Source organism: Vanacampus margaritifer, chromosome 1, assembly GCF_051991255.1.
Source record: "Vanacampus margaritifer isolate UIUO_Vmar chromosome 1, RoL_Vmar_1.0, whole genome shotgun sequence".
NCBI classification, from domain to species: Eukaryota; Metazoa; Chordata; class Actinopteri; order Syngnathiformes; family Syngnathidae; genus Vanacampus; species Vanacampus margaritifer.
The window spans coordinates 21,501,456-21,522,474 of record NC_135432.1 but is presented as its reverse complement, the minus strand read 5'-3'; the positions used below and the strand labels follow the sequence as shown (position 1 = coordinate 21,522,474).

General features: G+C 39.4%; 1 protein-coding gene across 1 annotated transcript; it reads right to left on the bottom strand.

The window, feature by feature from the left end:
* Window positions 1-331: 331 nt before the first annotated feature.
* On the bottom strand, window positions 332-18,117 carry pudp (pseudouridine 5'-phosphatase). The gene is made up of 4 exons (XM_077554817.1): window positions 18,016-18,117; window positions 17,421-17,639; window positions 15,697-15,926; window positions 332-1,016 (listed from the first exon to the last, which is right to left on the bottom strand). Exons 1-4 carry the CDS (start codon window positions 18,083-18,085, stop codon window positions 840-842), a joined length of 696 nt encoding a protein of 231 aa, XP_077410943.1. The 5' UTR covers window positions 18,086-18,117; the 3' UTR covers window positions 332-839.
* Between the last annotated feature and the right edge of the window lie 2,902 nt (window positions 18,118-21,019).

Below are 21,019 nucleotides of genomic sequence, written 5' to 3'. Positions count from 1 at the left end.
AAAATTCCACCTGGCAATTATCGTCAGCACGTATAGTGCTTACCCACCCAACAACTTCATTGCGCAATCAAATATGGGCTGCTTATCAAAAGCTATCTAAGCTAATGTATGCATCCAACAAAATTCAATGTAGTTGAGCTTACTTTTTGGTTTTGCCGTTTTAGTCCAGTGGCTTGACTATAAATGTCGCTTGTAAGCCCAGCCAAGTTGTCAAGTCAGGGCAGAGTAAGTCGGTGTGAGCGGAATTATGTAAATCAGCAACACTGTGATGTCATTTGGCAAAATTCTGAACGGCTTGTTCAAAGGCATTTTCAGTAAAAGACAGCTCACAAACTGTTTACTTGGTTTGTTTAATTTGTCATTTGGAAAGGCGTGCAGACACTTCAGAGTCTCAACTAGTTGTGTACAATTAAAAGTAATTCAAATAAAAATAAAAACATTTTCAAAAATAGGTGTGATTCAAGTACTTCATGGCTTACGTACCAGGGGGTGGGGTGACATTGCTGTGCAGGCTGCTGACTAGAACAGGGCTCTGGATCGGATTGGTAATGTGTAATGTATTTATGACAAAATAAGTTTATCCCTCTTTGGGTATGGATTAGGTCGGCTGAGTAAACACCTGATGACCTTGGGTCTAACATTTTGGGGAAGTAATGTCATTGGGAGTAAAATAGAACAGTGTTAGGTCAACAGCTTTGAAGATATTACTTAACCCCTTCAGACGGGGCTAAAATTCAAGACGTCTCATTTGACATAAAACACTACTGATAGTGCCCAAATGCATTACAAAGACACAATGAGATGATGAATTGTGTATTTTTGTGGGGGTTTCCTGAGGTTCAGTTAAACGCTGGTAGGCCAAAGAGCTGCGGTTCAAATTCCTCCATGCTCTTCAGCCTCAACGTAGCCTCCTGAGTCAGAGCCGGGTCCAAGTTCTCATCTGGAACCATCACCACCTGCATCCCTGCAGCCAAGGCCGCCCTAACACCGTTGGGAGCATCCTCGAATACCAAGCACTGTGTGGGGGAGACAAGATGGAGGACAACAAAATTATACTATTCCATAAGCCGGCAGAGCTGAGAGCAAAAACAAATGCACGGAAATGGGACACAGAGGCACCGTTTCCATTTTCAATCTGATGAGCTTGACATTTCTCGCAGGAGTGCAGTTGACCTCGGGGAGGCGGTCTACCCATTAAAACTGCAATTTGAAGGAAGGTGCCCCCACCAGCCCTACTCCATTGGCTTTGTTTACATTTTTAGACACTACATGAACACTCATCTGAGTCATTGTGGGCATTTCAAGAGCCATGACTCAGACGTTAAAATGGTCGGTACAACTACCTGAAATGCTTGAATGTAACTTTTAAATGCATGCTTTTTAATTAATTAAGAGTTTTACGGCACATTAGCAGTAATTTTCAACCTGTTTGAGCAATGTGACCTAAGATTTTTGTAAAAATCCAGAACAATCAGGACATAAGGAGTTAGTGTTACGGACGATCTGTAACAGTTGGTAGCTGTGTATATATGAATGACAGATCCTCCAACAGGTGGTAGGTGTCCTGATTTTCATTTGCTAAATTTGCCAGCAACTCTCAAGAGGGGAAGGTTTCCAAACACGAATGAGAAATATACGCTAGTAAAATCTGCATCACCTCAACACACAGTGCGGCTCTGGAACAAAGCAGCTAGAAAGTGCATGCTTTATTAATAGCCAAAATGGTTTTCTTCACAAAGGAGATGCGTATGCAGAGTGAGTCAGTTTGATGTTCACAAAAACGTGGTTGCTGTATCAGACTGCAGTGTATAGTGAGAGCTGAGCCAAAAAGTGAAACTCTTTATTGACTAGTTGATCTACGTTCCCTAACCTATGGTCAAGGTCAAAGCACAGAAACGACAGATTCGTTTTATTTGAAGGATCTCTGACTGACTGCATCTTCTCCAGAAACCTTCATAAATTATTGTCATATTTTGGACAGAGACGACTGACAGTACTTACCTAGTTCTTCTTTCACTGTTTTTGCTAACTATCTTGCGGAACCGCAACCCATTTCATACACATACTGTAGTTGCCATCCTCATGCATACATACTATCTGGCTTAATGCAACTCAAGACTGTGAGTTTCCTCCAGGTGCTTATGCTTCCCCCTACGGACCAAAGCATGCCTTTCAGATGGATTAAATTGTCCACTAGTGTAGTTTGGTTTCTATTTGGGTCAGTCTAGTCATTAGTGGGAGAAAAAAAAGTGCAAGACAAAACTGGATAAAGGCTTCTTGATTCAGGATTTTTTCATGTCATTTCATGTGGAAAACTTCTCAATGCCCATCACTGCCGCCTCCCCAAAATCAGGATGCAGACTTGCATCACTCCGGCTACTGTACTAGATGCAATTTATTTTTTATCTTAAATCGAAGGGATGGATAGATAATTGCTGAATGAAAGATGGAGCATTTATGAAAACTAATTAAGTGATTATTTGATTCAAAGCACTCATTACAGTAGGGGAAATAATTATTAAATAATTATTTGAGCCCCTGCTAGATTGTTTACTCACTTACAAAAAATGCTTAAACAGGTCCTTAATTTCTTTATTTCATTTTAAAAAAATATTTTTTTAGGAATCATGGTAATGGCTCCCATCTCCCCTTCCGCGCCCAGTGTTCCGTCCCACCATGCGGCTGGAGGTGGGATGGGCGCGGGTGCCCTCGCCGCTCCACTGTCCGGCCCCTCTCCGGCACGATGTACGGGGGGTCCCCGGGGTTTGGGGGTCGGAGTTTTGTGGGGCTGGCCGGGGTGGGGTTGGCGGCTTGATTGGGGAGGGGGGGGGCCTGGGGGCGGCTGGGGCTGGGTTGTGATGGGTGGCGGGTGGGGGGGCCGTGGGGTGAGCGGGAGCTGTGGGCTGGTTGAGTGCCTGGCGGACCTGCCGTGCCCCGTTCTGCTGCATTGGGCTTGGGGCGCGGGCCGTGTTGGGGTGGGGTGCGCTCCTGGGTTTGCTCTCCGGCCGGTGGCGGGGGTTGTGCTTTGGCCGGGGTCGATGGCTCCCCTCTTTGGTGGAGGTTTTCATGCATGTCAGATCCACCACACCAGCATCTATCAAAATTCAAACACAATCTGCTTCTTCCTCTGGTCGTTGAATCGGTGGAGGCTGATGTCTGTGGATCTCACTCTGCTTAATCTACAGTATCCTTCCTTCCTTTCCTCAGTCTATCCTTTGGTCTATTGAGGTCGCCCTAGTTTGTTGGAATTTAGATGTTTCTGGGGTTGGTGAAAGATTCTGGTTGGTAACCCGGTGGGAAGTAGATGATGTCTGGTTGGTGCTAGATTTCACTTTCCTTTCTTTTCTTTGATCCTTCCTCAGGTCTCCTGACAACCTCACGACTCTAGCTGGATTCTGAAGTATTTGGTTTAGGTGAACGATATGGGATTTTTTATAGGTTTTAGGTGAATTAATGAGTACACACGCACGCACACATGCACACACACCCGCACATACAAAAAAAGAAAAAGGAAAAAAAAAGAGAGAGCAATGATGATGACATGTCGAATCAGTAAGATTACCGAATGAACAATACTGAGCTCTAAAAAAAAAATAAAATAAAATAAAATAAAAAGGTTCATGGTATTAGACAAAAGCAGTTAGAAATGCTCCTCAAGTCATAAAACATTGCATTTTATTGAAATAATTATTGGATTTTCTACAACTGCCAAAATTCTGACTCCCACAAAGTGGCTGGTGCTAATGCAGCACACAAATTTGCACAATCAACCAACTACCAATACAGCAATCCAATCCAACTTTAATGCTACTAACACACAAGGTCGAAAAATGAAATTGCATACTCCCTTCTTCACGTACACAACGCGCGCACGACGTCAAATCGGCAGACAGAGGCCTGCAGGAGTACCCATTGTGAACATGCAGCTAAGGTGTCAATCTGATAATTATAAGACATCTTAGTCATAAATGGTCATCAATATCGCAAAGATATTTGGGGCATATTTCTACACTGAACAGCTTTAAGCACTTTGAAAGCACGCACAGTGCACCAATGTACTAACTATACAAAGTGAAAACAAATAAATTGAGAGGCTGACATAAAACACAAAGGTGGGTACTCCTGATCTCAACTCATTATGTGTTCTAATAAGTTCTTGCCATCCTATTGTTAACAGCTCATTCTATTTGCGTGCAGCATAATAGCTAAACGCTACTTCACCGTGTTTGCTTTGAACTCTGGGCTTCATTAATTTAAGTCTCGCGTCTCAGAGCCCTACAGGTCTTATATTCCATCAGCATTGCTTCCATGTACAGTATTCAGAATTGAAACCATTCAGAGATTTACAGACCAGTAGCATGATTTTCAAATCTGTTCTATAGCTGACTGAGAGTCATTGTAAAGGTTTTAGGTCTGGAGTGAATACTGTATGTTCAGATCCCTTTTATTCTAGCCAGAACCCAAGCAACAGCAATCTGAATGAGCTGCAGCTGTTTAATGCTTTTGAGGGAGTTCAGTCTGAAGACTGTTAGAACAATCAATCAGTCAGGTCCGAATCTAGCAACACGGTTTCGGACTTGGTCTTATTTAGTTTTTAAAGGCAGTGACTCCAAGTGTTTACTAACAAGAATCCTCTTTTATTTATTTACGAAGGATAAGGGAAGAAACACAATGTACAGAGCAGAAACCTGTTAATGGTTTGAATAAAATTGGGACCTCAGTCACCAAGACAGCAGTTGCCTAGAATATTGTCATTCACCCAGGCCTTTCCATCTACAGGGCATTGAATTGATGCAAGCAGACAAGTAAAAGCAGTTTGTTACACACTGTGCCTAAATGGACAGAAAGCTTTCAGTGTCCATAATGTCCTCTGCTCAGGACAGAATGTATAGAGGCCTTGTCTGAAGTTTGCCAGTGAACATTAAAATGACTCCGAAGGCTTGGCAGAAAGTGCTGTGACTAGACAAAACCAAAATCAAGGTATTTGTTTTAATAATTTGACCCATGGTGTTCAGAGGATGAAAAAAACTGAGTATGACCAAATGAACAAGATCCTCATAATCAACCGTGGAGATGTTAAGAGGCAACATTGTAAAACATACTGTTTAGTTTTTTTTTTGCCGCAAAGTGAAAATTAGATGACAACAAGACTGTTTGCGAGCATTAAAATGGTTTGTGATTGTCTAGCAAGCATCTGCAATATTTTGCAACCTTGAACAAACCCTGACAAAAAAACAACACTCGCTAAGTGCACAAACACTCGCTAGCCTGCGCCGCTCAGTGAGGTACAAGCTTTAAGCCTATGACACTATGTGAGGTACGGGCTTTATAATAGCACTGGTAATAATATTTGGGAGTTACAGTTGCACAGGAAATGATTCAAACCCCACTGTAAATGACAGTTTACAATGTACAACAACAATTTTAACTAATTTGGAATGAGCCAATGAAAACAAAACAATTGAAACAGTAGAATATAACTTGTATAACTGGAAGTTGATCCAAATTTAACACTGAATTCAATCTCCAAATGGTCAACTCCTTGATTTGGGTGTGTGGGTGAAAAGTATCATACTGATTACTGAAGTATCTTCAGTTCTTAATTTCTCAAAATATTTGGAGGACAGAAAGACACATACGTACATTTAGTACATCCCAAGCATTATTATTCATTTGTACCCTCAATCTAACTATTTCAAGTTTGGAAAACATGCTTCGGCAGTATGTGATACATCTGAAAGCCGAATGGTTCTCAGCAGGTGTGCATCCATGTGTATTTTCTGGAGAACTGCCAGTGTGGGGTGGAATTCATATGAGGAACTATTAGCGTTAGCTTTTGCTAAATAGCAAATGTCAAGAAATAAACCATGTTGACCCAGATTATATTTATAGAGCCATATTTATAATTATTTATTTCATTTATAGAAGCTATAATACTGAATGAATGAATGTCCCCTTTGATGTAGGTCCTAAACACATTTTTAAGAACACCTCTCAGTAAAATGGATATATTATGTACTCTATTTTGCACTGCTGTCAATAATATCAACACAAACTGCCAAAAAACTGCCATGCTCATTGATGCAGACAATATTGCTGTTATTGACCCCAAGATTGCACAGCTGACAAACTGAAACGCAAACGGGAAGACGTGTACATCTGTGTGAACGCACATAAATCACCACTCGTTCGTATCGTTCTGTTTGAGACTGAAGAACACACTACGTGCATCAAGCGTGTACTGCGAGCAGCGGTGGGTGAGTAAGTGGCAGTGACAGATTGTCCGCAACATTCCTTAAATGATCTTGAAGCCAAGGATAGGCTCACGCAAGGAGTGTGTTAACATTTCACCATCGCTGTTCTCTGTTGCAGAGACCACATACAATAGCCAGCTTTAATGATAGGCTCAAAAAGAGGAAGCAAATATAATAGTTTATACCAGAGGTGGGAGTAAGTCATTATGTATGTGCAAGTCGGACTCGTAAGTAAGGCTCAAATTATTGTGGCAAGTGCAAGAGACACAGCCAAAAATCTTGCCGTTATATTTGACTCAACTCTCTCCATACAACTGCATATTAAGAACATTGCGAGAACTGTCGGGGGGTTGTTTTCCCCTCTTTGCAATACAGCCCATTCCATCCATGTGTGACACACCAGAGTCATTTGTTACATGTCGCCTTGACTTATATTTATGCTTCTTCCTGGTCTTCCCATCGCTAGTATTAAAAGCCTGCAGTTAGTACAAAATGCTGCAGCAAGACACTTTTAAAAGTTGGATCAAATTCCCCATACACTGGTATGCTGGAAGGCACTACCTATTGAAATTACAGCAGCTACCTCTGTACAAATGTTTCAAACTCATTTCTACACACTGGCGTTTTATTATATCTCACCTAGTCTGCAATTATTCTCTTGCCCTGCCTTCTCTTCTCCGGTAGGGCTAATGGGCTAATTGAGGCCACCGTATTTGCTGTGGCGAGTTCTACATCGAGGAGGATCATATTCCGCTGGAGGCGTCACATGGACTCTCATGCAAGTTAAACCAACAATTTAAACAAACACATTCATTGAGTTTTTATACTGGTTAATATACATAGAAATTATTTAACCAAAATTATACTTTCGATGCTACAACTGTGATTTTTATCCAGAATGTGTAATGAATGTCCCTAACATTGAACTTGATGCCCTAATTCCCCAAGCATGCATCAAAATTACCAGGTTCAATTTATTACTATACTATGTTTTTGTTCATTCATTTTACATTTTTATTCAATGTACAGCACTTTGGTCGCACCATTATCTCCTCTCAAAATAAATTTGGATAAAATTGCATCCATGAATTTTCTAACTTTTCGGGAAACACGTTTAGTTTAGTTTGTGTATAGTTTACCTCCATTAAGCTTGAAATGGCTCATACCTCTTCAAAATAGTAGAAGAACACAGCAAGCTAACTGGTGCACTTCATGACTTGCACCAGATGAGGGGAATGCTGGGAGTTTCACTTTGCCATTCACATATAATATTTTGTCTGAGCTTATTTCAAAGGCGTACTATTCTTGAATATTTTAGAGAGTTGCAAGAAAAAAAGTGAGCCAGTCAAGCCCTTTTGATCATTCCTACGGAAGGTTTTCAAAACAATGTGGCAGCTTTTTAAAGCTGGGTTCATAGTGCAGGTCTAAGTTCCCCTCTTGCAAATGTGTGCCTATATGTCCATGTCAACACTATATCATGTATTTTCTAGTGACACATATCAATTCAATAACATTTACTGCACAACTCAAACCACTCACATGCTCCAAATGCACAGGAAAAAGGATGTTACTGTCATCTGAATAATAAGGAAATGAATGTCAAGGTTGAGCAGTGGAGTAACGCCCCATTACTCCACTGGTCAACCTTGACATTCATTTCCTTATTTAACAGTCTTCTAAATACATCTAACTCACCATATAAAAGCATATTTAATGTAAATGTTATGACTGTAGTTTTGGGTAAACGTGTAAAGTTTATTGGCTAATTTATTTTCGTTACAGTGGAGCTCACATTGAAAAAGGTTAAAAAATTAAATTAAAAAAATAAAGTCTTTTTACAGTTCAGTTACATTGGTTTACGACAGCGTATTAGGGCCACGTATAAAAAAATAAGTAATTAGAGGGCGGGGACAATATTCAGAGAAAAAAACTCACCAAATTTGCCACTGTATAAAGTGCAAATTTGTGACTTTATAAAGTGGCAAATTTGCGAGAAAAAAACTCTTACGAGACTACTCGGATGATTGTGCCAATACTTTTCAGTCGCGTTTTCAAAAAAGGAGATAGTAATTGCTTTAGCAGAGATTAACCATATATATGAGGCATTCGCTCTTTGAAACGTTGTGTACGGCCAGCAACAAAGCTTTGTGAAGGTCCACACCCTGAGGAGCAAGCATTTAAAAGTTAATTTCTTAAAATGTACAGTTAATTGTACATTTATGTTTCCAGAGTTATTATTTACACATTCATACATTTTGCAATTTTTTTGTACAAATAGCGAAGTTGATGTGTCGAATCTGATGCTCTCTGTCATTTACTTGCATTTACCTAAAGTATGCTAGCTTCTGATTGGTAAGTGTTAGTCAGATGATAGAGGAACAAGTGTTGTCGCTCTAGCTGACATGTACGTATATGACGAGAAAAGTTTAAATTAATAATGAATACGTCAGCATCCTGCCTTTTCATTTTGTAAATCAGAAAATAATCCTCACATTAGCCTATAGCTACGCTATGTGTATTTCTTGTAAGTTTTTTCTTCCAAATTTGCTTGCAACTCTATAAAGTGGCAAATTTGCGAGTTCTTTCTCGGAATATTACACCCCCACCCCTGAAAAAAAAAATGATACGTGGCCCTAATACACCGTCGGATTGGCCAATAGCTGATTCAAATCTGATTATGATTTTTTTCTACACTTATGAGACGCTAGATTCTGATTTCTGATCTGGGGATGTGTGAATAGTTTTTTTTTTGGTATTGTTTTTTTCAGTTGTGATCCAAGACTTGGGTCCATAAACTGTGGTGCAAAAAGGCCTTATCCCTGAACATCCACACCATCAAGTTCCTCTGTGTTGTTTAATTCATTATAAATATGCAGTAAATTATGTTGATTTAATGATTCTTTTTTAATCATTTTCCCACAAACTCAATATTAATCAAAGTACCGTGTTTTGACAAGTAATGGCCCATACAATGTATTACAGCTTTAAAATGTTGGGCCTTTAGTTCCCCTTTAAAAACCTATCTGATGGATTTGTCGTACATTTTAACATAGTCTCCTAATTGCTTTTGTAACCCCAATGCTAGTGTGTCTTGGCTGCAGATTGCAGGTGAATATGGTGAGATTTGTCTCACAATAATGGGCCAATTTGTCTTTCAGAAAGAAAAGTTCTCGTCCTAATTGTAGCTGATTTGAACAGCTAGATTATAACAGTGTTCCCCGTGGTAATGCCTTTTTGATTAATGACCGGAGCAGACTAGTTTGCTCTGCTTTGTGTCGGTGTAATCGTGAACTCGCTTTTATGTTACATTAATCTTACTCAGACGTTCAAGTGCACTTATGGTAAAATCTCCTGTCTCATCATCAACGCAGCCTTTGAGTTTTGAGAGATGTCGCTCATGTTCTCAAGAGTGAGCACACTTTTTTCCCCTGTCTTTTTATTCTTTCATTGAGATAGCAGCGCTTACTCAATGTTACTCATCTGTGAGGCCACTGAGGTGCAGCTCTCAATGAGAGCTTGGGGGTTGGCAGAGGTTCTTTGTGCTGCACCTGCCCCGTTTTGCATATATGAAATCAAACTGTATGACACTTGCTTTGCTGTGAGGAATATTGTATAGATTTGTTTTTAAATTACAACTCCCTTTGTTTGAGTTGATCATCTGTGACTGACCGTTCAGAGCGAATGAGGGTGACTCATGTTGTACTTTTGGGTCTGCGCCACTCGATTTAAACTTTATTGATTGAAACCAGGCATAAAATGCATTCAAACACACAAACGTTGGATTAACACACCCTGACCAATTAGCATCCAAATTCCTCTCAAGTATATTTGTTTTGTTTTATTATTTTTTTCCTTTCGGACACATTATTACAGGTTACATCGATCACATCATATCATTTGCAACATTGACATCCGAAAAAAAAAAGGGCTGACGGGTAGAAGCCATGGCTTGTTAGTAACCCGTCCCCATCGATTCTTACGATACGCATCAGTCATATACATTGATTAGGAAGGTCATTGATTCATATCGTTATCAATCCCAGACTTAAGTCTGCACACTCCTCGCTCAGTTCATCTTGAGTAATGTCCGTGTATAAATTGCAGCTAGTACCAATCATTTGGAATTGGTAAATTGGTTCCCGGACGCCACCAACAGGCCAACCCAACCATTATTCAAATCATAACAGCTCCAGTTTGGAGTTGATTAGTAATAGGATACAATAATTTCCTTTGGGTAAGACATAATTCACATTTTAATGATGTGAGTTACTGATTGCAGTTATTGTCTCTTAAAATCCGCCAATTCTTCCACTCTTTTAACGATCCGTATTTTCTTCTCAGCTTTTGTTTGAATGAAGATCCGACAGTCTTTTGTCCATGTGTTCTCGATAAGTCCATTCTTTCTCAAATGTCACGCCCTTCTGGCAATGTCAATATTTCATTTTTGTGAGATTTTCATTGACGTAGACAAAGAAGCTTGTAGCTCTCTCTCAAAAGAGCAATCTTTTTCTTCCTGTCAACAAACCTGATCAGAACTGCGGGTGGTCGTTTCCCCCCAGTTGGAAGTGAAAAGCACATCTGAATGTGCGCTGGATCCACAATTAATCCAAAATCTCTGAGTCGAGTTGTTACTTGCTGTTCCAGTCTCGTCCGCTAAAACTTGGTCGGAATCAACTGCACTTGTGCCGGCCGCAGCTCTCGCCGGAAGGCCGCGGCGCGGTTTAATCTGGATACCTGTAATTATCACATCGTTGATACGAAGATTCTGTTTATGACAATGCATCAATCTTTTTCTTGTGTCTCTCTTTCTTCAACTGCTAAATTTCCTGCAGAAGTGGCTCGATGCTTTCATTTCAAGTATTTCAGTGACCATTTATTTGAGTTTTGCAAGAGAAGATTTTATCTCCTCAGTCTCCCCAGCTTTTTTCCCGCCAGGCATATTGCAACAATGTAGTTAAAAATCCCAAAGTCAACAAAAAATAAGTCATCAGTGAGTACAGATGCGTCCTTCTTCGACAGATGCGTCCTTGACTCTCATCTTCTCTAAGAAGATGAGAGTCATCTTTCTGCCCATGTTCCAGTAAAGACCAACAAGGAAATAAAATCCCGCTACATCATCTTCATCATCACGCTCCAACAGGGATGGGCAAACTCGGTCCTCGAGGACCAGAGTCCTGCAGGTTTTGGAAGTTTCCCTCTTCCAATACAAGCTGATTCCAATCAATAAGATCGTTATCAGGCTTATGCAGAGCTTGCTGATGAGCTGATCATTTATCAGCTGTGCTGGAGAACAGAAACATCCAAAACCTGCAGGACTACTCCGGTCCTCTTTGTAAAGAAATTGTCGGCCGTACATATGAGATGCACAGAGCTGTAAATTTATCGCTTTTACCACAAGTTGGTACCAATCCAAAACGGCTGCCCGCCCTGACACGCACTCACAGACACATATTAAGTTTTGTCACAAAGTCTGAACCAGGGAGTGACGCATCATCATTTATTATTCCACTGAACACTCTGTCGATTCCCCCTCTGAGCTGCGGTTTCATATCTCATCAAGAAAAATGCCAGCCCAAACCACGGCTGTCTGCAGATAAAAAAAGAATCAGGTGTGCAGTGCCACAGGCAGACCTATTAGTAGGAAGGAATCCTTTAAAGTCAATGAAGAAGGTCTCTGACAGTAGAGCTGCCAAATGCCTTAAATGTACCTGTTCAATTAGACCTCAAATGTCAGGATATGAGAAGAAAGCCATAATCTTTTCCTTCACACAAGCCTATGTTGTCCTTTTTCCCCTAGTGATGCGTTAAATATAATTTGAGTTGTGCTCAAACGACCAGTGTCATTCTTTCCATGTACAGTATTCATCTGTATTTGATGCCTAAAGAGAGATCACAGATACCCAGTAGACGTCCCTTTCCCTCTTTCTGAAGCCAGTTTCTGAAAATATATCTTAACCAGCCCATGAACTGAAGTCATGCATCTTCCAGTGACCAATAGAGCTGAATCAGGTGTTTTACAGCACAAGCACTAACAGTAGAAACAAGGAGCACTGCTGGGCACCAATTAATTCAGTCTTTGTTAGCGCAGCCACATCAACACAATTGGGTCTTTTTTTATGGACACACCAGCATTACCTTACTTTGCAATTTTACACGTTGCAGGTTCTTGATCCAGCCCCCTTTCTTTTTTCATCCACAAGTAAAAAAAAAAAAAAAAAAAAGGTCTGCTTGCATGACTGTCAATAGAACACAATTTCAATTTAAAGCTAAAATAGAGAAGGGCTGCAGCTATCGAAGATTTTGGTATTCCGATACAATATGAAAACTCAAATAATCAAGTATTTGAATAAAAACAAAAATACCGATTTTGCTGGGTTGAACAACAAATACAAATGAGAAAATAACACATTTCAATTAAGAATGAAACAATCATCTGGTTTTCATTTTAAGTTAACATTTCTACTTAAATTTAAAATGTGCATAGTAGCAAACTGTATTTTGTTCTCTTGAAACATTAGTGAGATTTTGGGCTACATGCCATATACACAATGTCAGCGTAATTAGAAGTTTTTTTAATTTATTTTTTTGCGTCTTTGATTAGCAATTGAACAGGATTTTAGGGCAAAGTTGTGTTGATGGTGGTGGCAACAGTTTGTGACGGCAGTATAAACTGGCCCAACTCCAGTTGGCAAGACAAATTAAGTCAGTCGCCACGTCACCACACGCTGCCCGGTATACCTTCAAAATAAAAGCAAGGCACTGATGTCCATGGTACGGACTTCCTGAGAACATGAGTGTCTTTGTGAATTAGAACAGCTGTGTACTTGTTAACTTCCCCTTGACTCCGATGTGTTTCCGTGATCGCAGCACAAAATGCATCTTTCCTAGTCAAGCCTTCACAAATATCCAACCGATGCATCTTTGGTTTAATTTAGCTGACAAGAACATCATCCGGGTATTCTGTGCGCCCTTGCTTTATGCATACTTATATTCGAATAGTACTTCAGTCACGAATCACGATTGATGGCGTACAAACACGATCCATACTACAATACTGGAAGACTTACAATTAATCCCAATTTGAGATAAATATTCACATTAGGATTAATTATGAATAATTTATTTCAAAGTCTGTTGTGATATTGAAACCTTTAAGGTAATTAAGTACAGGCAATCGTGCAAATGTTTTAAAGATTTTAACATTTCTAATTGCCATGTGTAAGCAAATGTTAACCGTTTTAATGAGCTGAAACAAGGAAACACTTATCTATAAATGTTTTATTTAATTTGTTCTCATTAGTGTTGCAGGTGATCTGAAGCCTATCCCAGCAGACTCTGAGTGAAAGGAGGGGTACCAGTGATACCAGTTCTGATTATTTAGGGTTATCAGAGGAAAGAAGCCTGAATACTTCTGGCTGGTTTAAAAAAATAAAAATAAATTAAAAATGATACACAAATATGCACACTTACAACGCCAAGCAGGAGCCAATCATAACCCCAGCTGCAATGTCCTGCCTGGAACTCAAGTGGGATTTATAATAACGCCTCAATGAACAGTGTGATGTATACCGATATGTCTGTCTGGCTGGCATATGAGAAGCGGCAGTATTCAATTGATGTAATGTGACAAAAACGGTTTAATTCATTTGAATTCTGTCTAATGACTGCATTTTTGTAGTAAGTACGGTATTATGGAATGCTATTTATCATAATTGAAATACACATTACAAGAATTTTTGTTGACTTTGGGGGGGGGGGGCGGCTGCGGCTGGAAAAAAAATCTATTGCATTTCTATTCATTTCAATATAATGATTTAAGATACTAATGTTTTGAGTTACGAGGGTGGTCGTCACGGAACAATGAACACGACTTAACAGTTTCCTTCCTAAAGGTTACTTCAAAGAAAGCTACTGCACAATAAATGCACTACACCCTTTAAAATTATAGATAATGCCATAAGTACACCCGAGCAGCCACTGAACCTTTCAGTACTTAAAATGATTAGCAATATAATCACTAATACCTAGTAAGCATGCTTCAAAGTGAGTAGGTTTATAGTTATAAATAGCAGTTAATAACAGTCTATTTATCCTTCACCCAAGAGGGTTAATGATAGTGGGGAGCTTGGCTGTTCTAATGGGTTCAAAGCTGTGTACTACAGCCAGACCTCAAGTCTCACAAATTGGCCTGAAACACATCCATGCTCGTCTATTATTGGTACTGCAACAGCCAGTCTCAAAATGTGAGTAAAGAGCGTATTTCTCCACTTTCCATTTCTTGTGTCTATCAGTACATTAAGTAGCTTTTTTTTCCTAGCACTTTTGTCTGTGATCATGCTTTTAATTTTTTAATTTCCACTCATTCCTTGTCGACCAGAAAATATATAACTAAATGGAAATTAATGTGAAGACAAACTTTAATAGTTTGTATTGAATTTTATTTTCCTACTCTGGCTGATTTTATTTTAACTGTCAATTGATTCACTGGCTCACTGTTTGTAGGGCATTCAGCAGAGTACAATGTTGGCTGCTAAATTTTTAAAGTTATTGCTTTTACCCCTTAGGTGCGTACCAGTTAGCAAGTAGCCAGCATATCCTACCTTGCTCCAACAAGGATGTCGCTGCTTTCTCTCTAACACACACGCGCGCGCACACACACACACACACACACACACACACACACACGCACACACACACACACACACACACACACACACACACACACACACGCACACACACACACACAGTGGCGTCGTGTAGGAAAGTTTAATTGTTGGTTGAACGTAACCCCTGTGACACAATCATTAAATCCTAAACTTAGTATTCTTGCATTAAATGAATTATGACTGATGGTGAACAACAGCATGAAGTGACAGCAAACAGCCGCAGAAGCTAACGTTAGCTGATCCTTGCCACACTCCCTCGCACCAAATTTCCATGGCATTTCATCAATAATAATGTGTTTTAACACTTAGGCTAATTAACCTTTGTATTGAATAAAACTTTGTAAGCAAGCATTTGGCTACGAAATAGAAAAAATATTAAAAACTTTACAGAAGCCTTGATACACCTAGTACATATATCAAAGCTAATGTTAGCATTTGTGTTTATTTTGTGATGTCTTGCTGTCTATCCTCAAATAGTGTGAGCTTGTAAAAAGATCACAAAGTTGCTGAGACGACCAATCTGCATTCTGTTTTACTCCGTGGCCCCGCCTTACCCCTTCTCGGAGGCTGTGCTCGTTTGATGCAGGCACACACACTGTACACTTTTTTCTCAGCTACACCGTCTCAACTACCAAGATTTGTTTAAACCCAGTAATATCCACAGTACTGTACTGTAGTATCATCACAGTCTTTTGTCATCCTCATATTTCTCAAAACAAGCATGCATTTAATTCCAAAAACTTGACATGATTAAATAATAGGAAATAAATGCTTACAGTATCTGGAGAAGTCGGGGGCTTGAATCTGCTGGCACAAACCAGGAAGGAGTCAGGTCGGGGTTTGGAATTCTTCACCTCAGGATCGTCTCCCAGAACAATGTGGTTGAACAAAGCAAAGAAATCTTTGTGCTTGCTTGTCTTCAAGTTGAATGTTGCACCTGCTGAGCTGGTCGCTACAGCGATAGGGATACCGTGCTTCTTCAAATGGTTCACCAGCTTCTCCACACCTTTTAAGACAAAAGTGATCTTACTCAACGTCATCATTGCAGGCCATAATACTTTCATACAGAAGGAATGCATCTGTGATAACATTATCAGAATATAGAAAATAATATATTACAGCAAAGTCCTTTTTTAAACATGGGTGATACTTCCAGAATCACCAGCAATAGGTGAAAGTCTGCAATATAGAGAATATAAAATGTGCAGCTATAGTTTTAGCCAACACGTGCGCTCTTATTAATAAACACACTTTCTTTATATGTGTAAAATACTGTAGAATTAAATATGGTATATATTGTAGCGTCTTTGTATTTTTATTAGCCCTTAAGAAGCGGGTCCTGGTGAGTGAGGTGTCTGGTGAACTGTTCCTAACAGCATCTCTTGCGTGAGTGGCGTGAATTATTCAACTGGAATTAAATAAACGGCGGAAAAGCACAACAGCAAATGTGGCTCTCCTTTCCTACATGCAAGGCCATTAGACTACACAATGTAACATTCAATTAAATGGACACGGTGCTGCTCCTTATGGTCTACACGTTGGGTCACCTGCGGGCAGTATAATAATGGGGGCTTGAAGGATTACCCACAATATATATAGAAAGAAAACACGTTTCCTTTATTTTTAATTCCTATATTGTTTATTAGGATCTTTGTTTTGCAGTTTACATTTGCCTCCATTATATGGTATTCCTCCAGAATTTTCTTACAAAGACAATACAAGGAAGAAATAATAACAAGTACTGTTGCATCACAGCAAGAACTCTCTGTTAGAGTCGCAGTATGGTGTTTGTGTTATCTGTTTTGTTCTCTCCAGGTACTCTTGCTTCCTCCCAGAGTTCAAAAACTTATTTTGTGCAATTTTGGCAAATCCTAGTGTTTGGAAAAACAAACATCTTGGAAGACAGGAAGTAAATTGGTCAATACTCCTTGGCGAACAAACGAGGGGGTAAATTGCATCAAATCAAAGTTCAGGCCTACCGAAAAGACAGTCTCCCCTCCATCAATTGTAAACACACATGGTGATGGAAAGGTACAAGACCAGGGATGGGCAAACTCGGTCCTCGAGGGCCGGAGTCCTGCAGGTTTTTGAAGGTTTCTCTCTACCAACACAAGCAGATTCTAATCAACAGGATCGTTATCAGGCTTATGCAGAGGTTGCTGATGAGCTGATCATATATCAGATGTGTTGGAGAAGGGAAACATCCAAAACATGCAGTACTTGAGCTATTCATTTTGATTTGACTGAGTCTGCATTCATAGAACACTAAAGAAATCTGATATTTAGTGTCGAGAGGCTGAAATTATGATGTTTTGGACAGTTTTAGGTCTTTAAATCATTAATTGATTATAAAAAGTAATTACAAATTAATTTGATAACAGTTGTTGATTCATCATTGCAATCCTTAATTATATTTACCAACTGAAGTGTGAGGTGAGCACATACAATCAAAAAAAAAAATCAAAAATTGAAGAAGAAAAAAAGAAAAGACTATGCAGACCTGGCATGAGTTTGGCTGAAGGAAATATCATCTCCTGTATTTCTCTGGTTTCAGTGAGGAGTTCCTCTGCTGTAATAGGAAGCTCCAGAGTGTCTCGGATTGTTTGAGCTGCATCCAAAGCCTTTGCACCCATCACTTTGGACTTCACTTCCCATGTGTATTTCTTTCCAAAGCGGTCACACACTTCCTGGAAGGACACAGAGTACAGTAGCTCTGTGTCTGAAATGAAAACACATGAATAGAAAATTATACACTTTGAACTAAATACATGAAAGCTAATAAAAATGCATGCTACATGTAAACATATTTATAAATAATAGTGAATTTTCAAAACAGTGATCACAAAACAAACATTCTAACCAAAGGTGTTTGTGTGTGTTTGGGGGGGGGTTCTCTGAAAACGCATGTACGCTTACGGTACATAAACACTGATAAAAGCGAGTCTTGAAAACATCCCAGACAAGAGACATTACGTAACAGCAGTAATAACACAATGCTTTCACTCCGACAGTGCAATTCTGTATTATTATTGTTTTCGTGCGGTTGCTAAAGTAACATAAATACTTCGTGTGTGTGAACGAGATTTGCTGAATACCTAATAACAATCCATCCATATCAAATATGACATGGCTCACAGGTTTGTAGACGCTACCTGTCACCGACATGTTTGGAACTTTTACTTCCGTGTTGGAGTGAGATTTAAGCGTAAGCGGAAATACGGCGAGTCAGAAGCGCCAAATCAAAATCAGTGTCAATTTCCACGACGGACAATATTTAATTAATTCGAGAGTTAAGCAAATAGCACTTTTGCAATGGAAAAATTCCTAACTATGCATCCTTACATGCAGCAAAAACTTTTTCAACCGTACAACCGTGAATGTTAAAACTATGGAATATATAATATACTATGGAAATTACTCAAAACATTAGAGATCAATGTCAGATCAATTATTAAACCGCACTTACAGATTTCAGGTATCCAGGAAAGCCAATGCCTTTCTTTCGGATGACTCCCATCCTTTATATTTTGAGTTAGAAATGTTGCGTCTGGATCTCGGTTTAAATTTCCAAGGATTAAAAGCAACAGGTACAAGCATCCTTCGTCCTTGCAGCCATTTCTCTCTTGAACTCCGGTCGGGAACGGATTGTTTGACAGTTGTTATTGATTTTTATTGAATTGATTTGGTATGTGTATGCTATTTATACAGAAATTACTGTTTGCACTGATTGCACTTTCCCCGTCATGTATGGGCGTTGCTTCGTCGTGTTGTTTCTTGTGCCAATATACTGTACACTGTATTTTCTTAAACCTTCTATGCTCTTAGTTCTATATGTTTTTGTTTGTCTTAAATGTTGTTTACTACATAAGTAGAGGTTATAGCAAATGCAAATTCCCAACTACAGTGACTCCCTAGTTGGGCACTTGCACAACATTGCAGTACAATATAAAATGTGAGTTATACATCAATTAAAAAGGCCTGAGAAACCACACAATTCAAAATCAATAATCCAATATTGCATTTACAGTATATGACATAAAACTTACCCTAAGTTGCAATGTTACAAGACAATATACAGCAATTTAAAAATGTATAAAAACCAACATAAAAAATACCATAGAATTCAGTCATACCACAAAAAAAGACACCCTATTTACAGCTGAGTACAGTTTTGTTTTTTCCTTAGCCAAGTTTTAATTTTGGATCTTAAAGTCCAAGGTGGATTTCATTTCTGATGGCAGTATGATCCAGAGTTTACAACTCTTATAAGAGAAGGTGTCAGGTTGGGGATGTGGAATGGAGGACCCAAATGCAGGGAGCAAAAGCAACAAGGGAGGGATGCGGTCAAAAAAGTGGATTTAATAAAGAATAAAAGGCAAACAAGATACTTGGCACAAATAACAAAATCAACAATGTCCAAAAACACAAGTCAAAACAACAAAGCAACCAGAACACGGCGAGGACAGAACATGGACACGAGGACAACAGGACCTAGGTGTGACAGCGACATTGACTTGACAAGGACTGAAAGAAAGCAGGGAACTAAATACACATATACGCCCAGCGAGAGACACCTGGACAAGAGACACATGACTTGGGGAGCTGATTTGGTAACACCAGGGAGCGGCATAACAAGCACTTAGAGGACATGATTAAACCTGACGAGACATTGACAAAAGGAGACAGACACACAAGGGGAAACATGACCCATAAACAAAACCAAAACACAGACCATAACAGAAGGATGACTGTCCGAATGTTGTCCTGCAGAAAGGGATTTTGCAGTTTTGGTTTATGGTTCTGGTGCTAGGTGTTTGTAAATTAATTTCCGAAAGTACAACTTTCTAAAGATGTAAAATCTTTGGAGATTATACATTTTGTGAGCGTGGCAGTGGTGGTACCTGTTTTTTAATCCATAATTTAACATAACATCATTGTGTGCTGAATGTTGAAACACTTGCTGTGTGTGTGACAGCCCGTGTGTACTAACTTGTTAAAAATCAATTTAATTGTTTTAGCTGTAAAAGTGTGTGTACGTGTAGGCCTATGTATGGGAGGTAAATTGGATGGGGAATATATTTGTTGTTGCAACTGCCTGATTAGCTTGCCCTTATGGCACTTCTGACCCGTTGTGCAGACCTGCCTTCTGTCATATTAACACAAACGCTAAGTCAAACACATATAACTTTATTAAAAGTCAAAGCCCCCCACAGCCAACCGCACAACCCTGGGTGCAAACACAATTTTTTCACTTTTGAAAAGATCCTTTGGGAAATAAAGCTATTTATTGTAATTGCAAGCTTAGTGTCAATAAACTTGTCGCGTAAGCCCTATAGTCCAGTTTTTGAGTGTGACTTCCTGTTCCTGTTGGCTCTGTGCGCAGAGGCATAGCGCCTAGACAATCGTTAAAGCACCTTCTTATTGTATATGACGTATGAACATTTCACTGACCTATGGTGCTGCTATCAATCAATCTGTTTATTTAAAGTGAAAAATCACCATCCATGGTACATGGTCCCAAAACACTTTACAATAAAATTCATGCACAATCCACATTAAAATCAGGAACAAAAAGAAAAGAAACACATAACAATAATAATACACAATAACACAAAAAGACAATGATAAAACAGTCACAACCGTGCCAAAGTGAGTGAAACGGTATGTTTTAAGACAGGATTTAAAAATGGCAGTGGAGGTAGCATCTTTAACATCTAGTTGGAGACCATTCCACAAATAAGGGGCACGGTAAGAGAAAGCCCGACAACCAACTGACTTTTTATTGACTAAAGGATGAAAAAGGTGAATTTGAAGAGTGAAGGAGGTGTGGTGCAATGTATGGAGTGAGTAGTTCTGGCAGTTATGGGAAAAGACCATTTATTGCCTTGAAGGTTAGGAGAATAACCTTAAAATCAGCTCTAGCCTGAAAAGGCAACCAGTGCAGTGATGCTAAGACAGGAGGACTGTATCTATTTGTTCTACTCCGAATTCTCGTGGCTAACAACAGCTATGTTGGGGCCTGTGAATCACACCTAGCTACAAATGGCCGAGCAAATGTGTCATAATAAAACAATTTCATCTCTATTGCTGGAACCTGAA

Excerpts from the sequence above, each read along its gene's own strand:
- pudp (XM_077554817.1), bottom strand. The coding sequence starts at position 18,085 with ATGTCGGTGACAGGTAGCGTCTACAAACCTGTGAGCCATGTCATATTT. Across the intron at positions 15,927-17,420 it reads TTCAGCCAAACTCATGCCAG|GTGTGGAGAAGCTGGTGAAC; the intron begins GTCTGCATAGTC and ends TTGTCTTAAAAG. Across the intron at positions 1,017-15,696 it reads CCCCGACTTCTCCAGATACT|TGCTTGGTATTCGAGGATGC; the intron begins GTAAGCATTTAT and ends TCCCCCACACAG.